Source organism: Argopecten irradians, chromosome 2 (genome assembly GCF_041381155.1).
Source record: "Argopecten irradians isolate NY chromosome 2, Ai_NY, whole genome shotgun sequence".
In the NCBI taxonomy this organism is placed as follows: domain Eukaryota; kingdom Metazoa; phylum Mollusca; class Bivalvia; order Pectinida; family Pectinidae; genus Argopecten; species Argopecten irradians.
Genome location: NC_091135.1, coordinates 37,407,050 through 37,419,155, shown reverse-complemented (window position 1 = coordinate 37,419,155; position 12,106 = coordinate 37,407,050). Strand labels below are relative to the sequence as shown.

The window sequence follows — 12,106 nt, the reverse complement described above, 5'->3', positions numbered from 1 at the left end:
TCTCCTTTGTGTGGAAATTTTAGGTTAATATTGGGTATGTGTGGGTGTGTAGGGTTCCTGGGTGTCTGATTCAGTGTTTGGAATATTGGGTATGTGTGGTGTGTAGGGTTCCTGGGTGTCTGATTCAGTGTTTGGAATATTGGGTATGTGTGGTGTGTAGGGTTCCTGGGTGTCTGATTCAGTGTTTGGAATATTGGGTATGTGTAGGTGTGTAGGGTTCCTGGGTGTCTGATTCAGTGTTTGGAATATTGGGTATGTGTAGGTGTGTAGGGTTCCTGGGTGTCTGATTCAGTGTTTGGAATATTGGGTATGTGTGGGTGTGTAGGTTCCTGGTGTCTGATTCAGTGTTTGATATTGGGTAGTGTGGTGTGTAGGGTTCCTGGGTGTCTGATTCAGTGTTTGGAATATTGGGTATGTGTGGGTGTGTAGGGTTCCTGGGTGTCTGATTCAGTGTTTGGAATATTGGGTATGTGTGGTGTGTAGGGTTCCTGGGTGTCTGATTCAGTGTTTGGAATATTGGGTATGTGTGGGTGTGTAGGGTTCCTGGGTGTCTGATTCAGTGTTTGGAATATTGGGTATGTGTAGGTGTGTAGGGTTCCTTGGGTGTCTGATTCAGTGTTTGGAATATTGGGTATGTGTGGGTGTGTAGGGTTCCTGGGTGTCTGATTCAGTGTTTGGAATATTGGGTATGTGTGGGTGTGTAGGGTGTTCCTGGTGTGTGATTCAGTGTTTGGAATATTGGGTATGTGTGGGTGTGTAGGGTTCCTGGGTGTCTGATTCAGTGTTTGGAATATTGGGTATGTGTAGGTGTGTAGGGTTCCTGGGTGTCTGATTCAGTGTTTGGAATATTGGGTATGTGTAGGTGTGTAGGGTTCCTGGGTGTCTGATTCAGTGTTTGGAATATTGGGTATGTGTGGGTGTGTAGGGTTCCTGGGTGTCTGATTCAGTGTTTGGAATATTGGGTATGTGTAGGTGTGTAGGTTCCTGGGTGTCTGATTCAGTGTATGGAATATTGGGTATGTGTGGGTGTGTAGGGTTCCTGGGTGTCTGATTCAGTGTTGGAATTTGGGAGTGTGGTGTGTAGGGTTCCTGGGTGTCTGATTCATGTTTGGAATATTGGGTATGTGTAGGTGTGTAGGGTTCCTGGGTGTCTGATTCAGTGTTTGGAATATTGGGTATGTGTGGTGTGTAGGGTTCCTGGGTGTCTGATTCAGTGTTTGGAATATTGGGTATGTGTGGGTGTGTAGGGTTCCTGGGTGTCTGATTCAGTGTAATATTGGTATGTGTGGTGTGTAGGTTCCTGGTATTCAGTGTTTGGAATATTGGGTATGTGTGGGTGTGTAGGGTTCCTGGGTGTCTGATTCAGTGTTTGGAATATTGGGTATGTGTGGGTGTGTAGGGTTCCTGGGTGTCTGATTCAGTGTTTGGAATATTGGGTATGTGTGGGTGTGTAGGGTTCCTGGGTGTCTGATTCAGTGTTTGGAATATTGGGTATGTGTAGGTGTGTAGGGTTCCTGGGTGTCTGATTCAGTGTTTGGAATATTGGGTATGTGTGGGTGTGTAGGGTTCCTGGGTGTCTGATTCAGTGTTTGGAATATTGGGTATGTGTGGTGTGTAGGGTTCCTGGGTGTCTGATTCAGTGTTTGGAATATTGGGTATGTGTAGGTGTGTAGGGTTCCTGGGTGTCTGATTCAGTGTTTGGAATATTGGGTATGTGTGGGTGTGTAGGGTTCCTGGGTGTCTGATTCAGTGTTTGGAATATTGGGTATGTGTGGGTGTGTAGGGTTCCTGGGTGTCTGATTCAGTGTATGGAATATTGGGTATGTGTGGGTGTGTAGGGTTCCTGGGTGTCTGATTCAGTGTTTGGAATATTGGGTATGTGTGGGTGTGTAGGGTTCCTGGGTGTCTGATTCAGTGTTTGGAATATTGGGTATGTGTGGGTGTGTAGGGTTCCTGGGTGTCTGATTCAGTGTTTGGAATATTGGGTATGTGTGGGTGTGTAGGGTTCCTGGGTGTCTGATTCAGTGTTTGGAATATTGGGTATGTGTGGGTGTGTAGGGTTCCTGGGTGTCTGATTCAGTGTTTGGATATTGGGTATATTGGGGTATGTGTTGGGTGTGTAGGGTTTCCTGGGTGTCTGATTCAGTGTTTGGAATATTGGGTATGTGTGGGTGTGTAGGGTTCCTGGGTGTCTGATTCAGTGTTTGGAATATTGGGTATGTGGGTGTGTAGGGTTCCTGGGTGTCTGATTCAGTGTTTGGAATATTGGATATGGGTGTAGTGTGATTCGTGTTGGATAGGGTGTGTGTAGGGTTCCTGGGTGTCTGATTCAGTGTTTGGAATATTGGGTATGTGTGGATGTGTAGGGTTCCTGGGTATGGGTACTTTAAAGTGATGTGTTAGGTTACCCACCTGATTTGTGTTGGTTATAGAGTACCTGATTAGTTTGGAGCACATGGTTACTGAAGATTTGATTTGTTTGGAGCACAGGGTTACTGATGATTTGATTTGTTTGGAGTGTAGGGATACTAAGTTAAGTAACTTGTTTGGTTGTTTTGGTGGAATGCTGGATAAGTTAGTTGGATATCCAGTACTCGATTTCTTCGGAAGTTTCATAATAGCACCCCACACATAATAACAGGACCTGCTGATGTATGGTATCATAACTGTGGTCTGATTGTGTCTGTATTGATGTCCTCTTTGTACAGATGAAAGTTTCTGTGGTGACACAGAGACTGAATGTGTCTGTCTAAACAGACAACAACATATTCCCCGCGGAGAGGCAATAGACAATCCTACTTATCACTGTAGTATATTAGAGTTGTCTGTCATTAGGTTTGGGGTTTATCCCGTCTGGACTTGTCCTTATGAGTTTTATATATAGATATTAATAACCTGATAATGAGCTTTTGTTACCCTCCCCAACATAATACTGTATGTAAACTAGTTGTTTATTTTTTACTGCAACTTAATATCATATATTCATGCCCAGTGACTTCTTTTTAATGCTCAATGGCGTTTAAGGTCATCTGACCCGAAGGGACCCAAAATCCAAGATATGGCTGCCACAGCCGCCCTTGAAAACACATTTTGAACTTCTTCTCAAGGTCTACCAGTGTGATTTGGCTGAAACTTGCATGAAATGATCCTAACATTGTCCCGACCAAGTATTGTTATTTTTCGGGTCGATCTTGGTCGATCTGAAATCCAAGATGGCTGCCACAGCTGCCATCTTGAAAACACATTTTGAACTTCTTCTCAAGTTCGACTGGTGCGATTTGGCTGAAACTTGCATGAAAATATCCTGACATGGTTCCGACAAAGTATTGTTACATTTCAGATTGATCCCAAATTGAAGATGGCTACCATGATACGATATCTAATTAATTTTCTATATGATCTATATGATATATATCTATATGATATTATTGCCAAGATATTCAGATGACTGTTAAGGCCCTTGGGCCTCATGTTTTTCATGGCTATTAACTTTTTCATGGTATTTGCACAATTTCGACTTTTTTGGTTTTACCTGTATTGGGAACTTTTTCATGGCAATTTAATTTTTTGCTTAACCTGTGAAGTATGTGAAATATGATTGCACTCTAAAAAGTAATTTGTTACAGCAAGTTGTTTATTTCTACAGTCACAGTAAGTTGTTCATTTTTACAATTACAGTAATTTGTTCATTTTTACAGTTACCGTAAGTTGTTCATTTTTTACAGTTACTGTAAGTTGTTCATTTTTACAGTTACTGTAAGTTTTCCTGAATGAAATGGAAAATCAATAAAGTTGTAAAATTGTCTGATTAATGAAATATGTTATGTAAGTACATCACTCATTTAGTCCCTTTTTATCCCAATTAAGTAAAAAATTGTTGAAATTAAAGGAATAAGTACATTACTAATTCATTTCTTCATTGATATATAGTGTTGTTGTAAGTAAATAGATTTAACATGTAATGGCATTTGTAGTGTAAGACAAACTAGATTCTTTAATTATTCCGTAACATGTATAGAATGTAAACTCTTTAGTCGTGAAGATAAAAAAGGTGTCTTGTTTGATCCATCTTAAGTGGTTGTAAATATTCGCCTTAAAACAGACGCCCCCAATTAATGAACTGGAGTATATTATAGACAGAGTTCAAGTAGTAAGGAATTTATTAATTTGTAATGATACAAACAAGTGTTTTCTACACATTCGACTTCTGGCCAGAAGTATGTTTAACAGGTACAGACTACATATTTACTTGGTGTACCCTTGTATTGTGGCTTATGTTAACAAGGTCGAGAACTAGAAAGTATCGGGTCAGATTTGTGTTTTTATGCGTAATCCATGATTTCTGTATGTACTCCCCCGTATATAATGGGGATAATTATGTGGATTAGTTGAATCATGATATTTTGATGGAAGCAGAGAATGGTCTGGTATCAGTTCATTTAGTGCATCCCTGCGATATCTGTATAATCATGGTGTTTCTCACCTGAAGCTTACCTGTAATTTAACATACCTATTTAAAGCACACCTGAGAGGTACCGAGGGAATGAAAAAAATAAACTTACAGGTCTGAAAAATCATTTAATGATTGATAAGATACTGTTTAGATATATTCAGCTTACTGGTAGAAAGAAATATGTTACGTCAAACCTGTAAATAAAATCCAAGCCACACAGAAAAAAGTCTTTGAAAGGTCAGATTGGGTTAAAAAGTGCAACAAATTACAACCCAAAGAAAATGGTTTTATTAAGCAGGTGGTCTTTATACAGAGGTGGTCTTAGACAGATTTTGTAGAAGGAATTGCAGAATTTTGATTTAAAGATAATTACAGTATACTGTTAATTGTTTTGTATGGAAGTTGTTAAATACATATATAAAATGAGAAGAGACCAGGCGTTTCAAAGTAATAAGCTTCTATACTGCTTCACCATTATAACTATCATATAATTTAGTATAAAAAAAGACCATTAAATCAATGGAAAGGCATTCATGTTATGAGTTCATTAAAGTTCCATTATCTATTTAACTACAAGAACCTTGACTTCCAGAAAGTGCATGTTCGGTTTACTGGTGCACCACATTTAAATTGTTATGTAATCTACCTGTGCAATTTTCACGTAATCTACCTGTGCATGTAGTCCTGTCTAACAGAGTACCTGGTCTTTCTGTAGCATCGTCTGCCATCCAAATACCTGTACTTATACTCTTAATTAAAACAAATTGTTTTAGACATTAAGTGCAATCTTAATGTTGATTTGTGAAAGAAGATGTGCTCATGGGATCTTATTAAGTGCAATAGAGATGATCGAAGTATTAATTTTGTTATTAAATTATAATGACGAAATATTTTCAATTATTGTTTTAACTATGTAGTAAGAGGTTTTAGAATAATTTGAGATTAGAATGCTTTGGTATGCAGGATTATAGCCAACTGGGGACAAACTAAGCTACAGGAATTTCTGATGCCTTTTTACACAATAATGTCTGCATATTCTAAGGATTATACTGTTAATTGTACTCGATAACAGCAATTTAATTTGCGGTTAGAATCCCACAGAAAATTAATTCATAGTTACATGCATAGTTCACAGTTACCCTACATTACATATAGGTTATGTTGGAAGAAAAAAAAAATCTGAAAGCATTTTTCCACCATTATAGGTTGAAATAACATCATAAATGCAATCAGGGAGTGAAGTTTGAGAAAGATCACAATTGTTTTATCATTTGGGAACAAAAACCCTTACTTCTCCAATACTATTGTATAGATTTTGAAATTTTGAATTTTTTCATGATATACTATTTTTGAATGTACCAGTATACAGGTATAAAAAGCTCTCAAATGCCCCCAATTAATATTTCAATACATGTATTACGTTTTGTAAGTATTTTACAGAAAAAAACCAGCAACTGCTTAGAGAACAATGTCACTTATAAATTGTTGTTATACAAACAAGGGAAAACCTGCAAAACATCTCAGTTCAATTTTACATGACATTGCTCGCTTTAAACTAATTCGTTATTTTTTTAATGTACAAATGTATATATTTTTGTCTTTCAGAAAATGTTGACAAACTACGCCGCTGTATCACATCTGGGTTTTTTGCCAATGCAGCCTATCTACACTACACTGGAGAGTACCGGTCAGTCCGAGATGACCACCCACTCCATATCCACCCAACGTCTGTGTTAGCTGTAGAGAAACCTCCCCAATGGTAAAGATCATTGACATTTTCCTATAGAAACATGTCATATTCACATAATAAGTGTCCCTAAATAAAAGGTCAAGTTCATGTCCCCTATAGGAAAAAATTCTAAGGTTTAAGCCAATCCCATATCTTTGTATTTTATGCACATTTCTTTGCTTCATGTTCATATGCCCTGGAAACACATTATAATTGTCCAATCCTTGCACAACTCTATCAGTGGTATGATATTAACAAACTGGAAACACATTATAATTGTCCAATCCTTGCACAACTCTATCAGTGGTATGATATTAACAAACTGGAAACACATTATAATTGTCCAATCCTTGCACAACTCTATCAGTGGTATGATATTAACAAACTGGAAACACATTATAATTGTCCAATCCTTGCACAACTCTATCAGTATGATATTAACAAACTGGAAACACATATAATGTCCATCCTTGCAAACATCAGTGGTATGATATTAACAAACTGGAAACACATTATAATTGTCCAATCCTTGTAAAACTCTATCAGTGGTATGATATTAACAAACTGGAAACACATTATAATTGTCCAATCCTTGTACAACTCTATCAGTGGTATGATATTAACAAACTGGAAACACATTATAATTGTCCAATCCTTGCACAACTCTATCAGTGGTATGATATTAACAAACTGGAAACACATTATAATTGTCCAATCCTTGCACAACTCTATCAGTGGTATGATATTAACAAACTGGAAACACATTATAATTGTCCAATCCTTGCACAACTCTATCAGTGGTATGATATTAACAAACTGGAAACACATTATAATTGTCCAATCCTTGTACAACTCTATCAGTGGTATGATATTAACAAACTGGAAACACATTACAATTGTCCAATCCTTGTACAACTCTATCAGTGGTATGATATTAACAAACTGGAGACACATTACAATTGTCCAATCCTTGCACAACTCTATCAGTGGTATGATATTAACAAACTGGAAACACATTATAATTGTCCAATCCTTGCACAACTCTATCAGTGGTATGATATTAACAAACTGGAAACACATTACAATTGTCCAATCCTTGCACAACTCTATCAGTGGTATGATATTAACAAACTGGAAACACATTATAATTGTCCAATCCTTACACAACTCTTTCAGTGGTATGATATTAACAAACTGGAAACACATTATAATTGTCCAATCCTTGCACAACTCTATCAGTGGTATGATATTAACAAACTGGAAACACATTATAATTGTCCAATCCTTGCACAACTCTATCAGTGGTATGATATTAACAAACTGGAAACACATTACAATTGTTCAATCCTTGCACAACTCTATCAGTGGTATGATATTAACAAATTGGAAACACATTATAATTGTCCAATCCTTGCACAACTCTATCAGTGGTATGATATTAACAAACTCCACCACTGGTATCAGGATCATGATGCTCTTACAATGTAAGACTAAATCTTTATAATCTCAGTGAAATACCCCCCCCCTCCAATAGTATCTGATGTCCCTCCCTCTCCCATGTATATTAAAAGGTTTATACCCCATTCCTGATTTACTGTATAATGTTCATGCTCAAACTTCCCCAATGGTATAAAGCTTTGTGCCCCAGCTTTTCATGTTCTGCCCTCCCCCCCTCTATGGTGGGCTATTCAAATCGCCTTTCATCTGTGGTCTGTCGTCCATCCTGGCGTCTGTCCTTCTGTCCTTCCATCCGTTAACAATTCTTGTTAACCGCTATTTCTCAGAAAGTACTGAAGGGATCTGTCTCAATTTTTACATTTTACATGCATGTTCCCCAAGGATCGTAGTTGTGCATATTGCATTTTTGGACTGATCGGTGAATAAGATGGCCGACAGGATGCCATGTTGGTCTCAGGTGACCTTTTCTAATCGCCTTTTCTCCGTCATCATGCGTCGTCCGTCGTCCATCGTACGTCGTGTGTCCGTAACCAATTTACATTTTTGACTTCTTCTCCAAAACCGCTGAAGCAATATCAATGAAATTTTGCACAAATCTTTTAAGGCATAAGGCAAATTATATGACCCCCACCCCCCAAGGGGCTGTTGGGAGGGCCCAAAAGGGGTAAGATTGGCTAAAATTTCAAAAATCTTCTTCTCCACTCACAGATGTGATTCATTTCATAGATAGAAAGATCCCAAGGCCCTGTACAAAAAATTGTGAATAGTATGACCCTGGGGTCTAAGGTTTCCCCCTGGGGAGGGCGTTAAGTTTATTGTATATTGGGAAAACACATTTTTGAGCATTATTTGGTCATTTGTAATAGGAAATTAGTCAAATGTTGTCAGAATTATCCCTATGAGATGGCCATTGAATCCTATTAACAAATTTTCTATGACTGACCCCCAGGTGCCTTAGGGGTGGGGCCAAAAGGGGTCAAATAGGCCAAAACTTCAAAAAATTTCTTCTGAAATTCTGGAACTGGTAGAATCAAATACTCTTCATAGATGGAAAGGTCTTAAGGTCCTTTACAAAAATTGTGAATCATATGACCCTGGGGTCTTGTGTTTCCCCCTGGGGAGGGGGGTCAAGTTTACTATAGTTTATATTGGAAAAACACATTTAGAATTATTAGCCTGAAATAACATTTTAACACCATATCCATATTGGTCCTGGCCAACCCCCAGGGGCCAGAGAGGCGGGGCCAAAAGGGGTCTTTAAAGGCCCTTTACAAAATGTCTGAATTTCATGGCTCTGGGATCTCAGATGTTCCCCTGGGGAGGGAGTCAAATTTACTATAGTTTATATAGGAAAAGCACATTTATGAACATTATTTGCTTAGTTTTAATAGGAAATGTGACAAACTGGGTTAGAATTATTAGCCTGAAATAGCATTTTAACACCATTCCATATTGGTCCTGGTCGACCCCCAGGGGCCAGAGGGGCGGGGCCAAAAGGGGTCGAATTGGCTAGATTTTCATAAATCTTTCATCTGAATTCACAGATTCGATGGAACCAAATACTCTTCATAATTTGAAAGGTCTTTAAAGGCCCTTTACAAAATGTGTGAATTTCATGGCTCTGGGATCTCAGATTTTCCCCTTGGGAGGGAGTCAAATTTACTATAGTTTATATAGGAAAAGCACATTTATGAACATTATTTGCTTAGTTTTAATAGGAAATGTGACAAACTGGGTTAGAATTATTAGCCTGAAATAGCATTCTAACACCATTCCATATTGGTCCTGGCTGACTCCCAGGGGCCAGAGGGGCGGGTCCAAAATGGGTCAAAACAGCTAAAATTTCAAAAATCTTCTTCTGAATTCACAGGTTTGATGGAACCAAATAATCTCCATATATTAAAAAGTGAAATTTATAAAATCACTGACACTGATTGACTTCTAGTTTGGTTTTGTTGTTTAATGTTTGCAAAGCAAATTGGAATTTTAAGCATAAGGTTTGGTAACATAATACACTAACTATCAAAATGAAAACAAAAAAAAATAATTCTAATAGGAAGGTTCAACTTTAAAGTTTATTCTAATTCGTAAATACTTTTTACAGATTTGAACCAACTTTGCAATGCTCTTTCTGTATCAGCACTGAGGTGACCGTCAAGGCCTCTTGGGCCTCTTATTGAAGATTGTTACCGCTATTTCTCATAAATGTACTGAAGAGCTATGTCTCAAATTCCATGTGCATGTTCCCCTAGATCCCTAGATGTGCATATTGCATTTTTGTACTAATCGGTAAACAAGATGGCCGACAGGACACCATCTTGGATTTTGATAATTGAAGTTTGTTATTGCTATTTCTCAAAGTACTGAAAGGATCTGTATCAATTTTCATGAGCAGGTTTCCCTAGGTCCCTAGTTATGCATATTGCATTTTGGGACCAATCGGTCAACAAGATGGCAGACAGGTAACCATCTTGGATTTTGATAATTGAAATTTGTTACTGCTCTATATCTCAGAAACTATGGAAAGATCTTTCTCAAATTTCATTTTTAGTATGAAATAAAAGTTGGAAATGCAGAGAAAAGATCCTTCCTTCTATTGTCAGACTTAGATCATTCTTTTGTGGGTGCCATGATTCCTCTTGGATCTCTTGTTGATACTAATCTCATGTCCCAGACCCCCTTCAGTAGTATCAGCCTCATATCCCATCCCCTCATATCCCATCCTCTCATGCCCCATCCCCTAGTGCCCTAGCCCCTCGTGCCCCAGCCCCTCGTGCCCCAGCCCCTCATGCCCCAATCCCTCATGCCCCATCCCCTTGTGCCACAGTCCCTTGTGCCCCAGCCCCTTGTGTCCCAGCTCCTCATGCCCCAGTCTCTCGTGTTCCTGCATCTCAATCCCAACCCCCTCAATGATGTCAAGCTCATGCACCAATCCCTTATGCCCCATCCCATCATTTCCTATCCCCTCGTGCTTCAGCCCCTTATGCTCCTTCCCCTCATGCCTCAGCCATTCGTTGCCCCAGTCCCTCATGGCCCAGCCCCTCATTCCCCATTTTCTCGTGTCCCAGCTCCTCAAGCCCCAGCCCCTCATGCCCCATTCCCTCTTGCCCCAACCCCTTATGCCCCAACCCCTTATGTCCCAAACCCTCAATCCCCTGCTCCCTCAATGATATCAAGCTCATGCCCCATTCCCTCATCCCCTCAAGCCCCAGCCCCTCATGCCCCAGCCCCTCATGCCCAATCCTTCGTGCCCCAGCCCCTCATGCCCCAGCCCCTCATGCCCCATTCCTTCGTGTCCGAGCCCCTCATGCCCCAACCCCTCACCCCAGTCCCCCCCATGCCCCCTCATGCCCCAGTCCCATGCCCCAGTCCCCTCATGCCCCAGCCCCTCATGCCCCACCCCTCATGCCCCAGTCCCTCATGCCCCATCCCCTCATGCCCCAGTCCCTCATGCCCCATCCCCTATGCCCCAGTCCCTCTCATGCCCCATCCCCTCATAGCCCCCAGTCCCCTCATGCCCCAGCCCCTCATGCCCCAGTCCCTCATGCCCCAACCCCATGCCCCAGTCCCTCATGCCCCATCCCCTCATGTCCCCAGTCCCCTCATGCCCCAGCCCCTCATGCCCCAGCCCCTCATGCCCCAGTCCCCTCATGCCCCAGTCCCTCATGCCCCATCCCCTGTGCCCCATCCCTCATGCCCCAGCCCCTCGTGCCCCAGCCCCTCAAGCCCCAGCCCCTCATGCCCCAGCCACATGCCCCAGCCCCTCATGCCCCAGTCCCCTTCGTGCCCAGCCCCTCGTGCCCCAGCCCCTCATGCCCCAGTCCATTGTGTCCCAGCCCCTCATGCCCTGACCCTCATGCCCAGTCCCTCATGCCCCATCCCTCATGCCCCAGTCCCTCATGCCCCAGTCCCCTCATGTTACAACCCCCTTATGCCCCAGCCCCTCATGCCCCATCCCCTCATACCCCAGTCCCTCATGCCCCAGCCCCTCATACCCCAGTCCCTCATCGCCCCAGCCCCTCATGCCCCAGTCCCTCATGCCCCATCCCCTCATGCCCCATCCCCTCATGCCCCAGCCCTCGTGCCCCAGCCCCTCATGCCCCAGTCCCCTCATGCCCCAGCCCCTCAAGCCCCAGTCCCTCATGCCCCAGCCCACATGCCCCAGCCCCTCATGCCCCAGTCCCTCATGCCCCAGTCCCCTCATGCCCCAGCCCCTCATGCCCCATCCCCTCATGCCCCATCCCCTCATGCCCCAGTCCCTCATGCCCCATCCCTCATGCCCCAGCCCCTCGCCCTAGCCCCAGCCCCCTCATGCCCCAGTCCCTCATGCCCCAGCCCTCATGCCCCAGTCCCTCATGCCCCATCCCCTCATGCCCCATCCCCTCATGCCCACCCTCATGCCCTTCGTGCCCCAGCCCCTCATGCCCCAGCCCCTCATTGCCCCAGTGCCCCAGCCCCTCATGCCC

General features: G+C 42.1%; 1 protein-coding gene across 1 annotated transcript in view; it reads left to right on the top strand.

The window, feature by feature from the left end:
- LOC138315374 (probable ATP-dependent RNA helicase DHX35) overlaps nucleotides 1–12,106 on the top strand; it is a 182,590-nt gene that overhangs the window by 164,848 nt on the left and 5,636 nt on the right. The window contains exon 22 of the mRNA XM_069256351.1: nucleotides 6,059–6,212. Coding sequence (XP_069112452.1) covers nucleotides 6,059–6,212 — 154 coding nt within the window. The remainder of the gene's footprint in view (nucleotides 1–6,058; nucleotides 6,213–12,106) is intronic.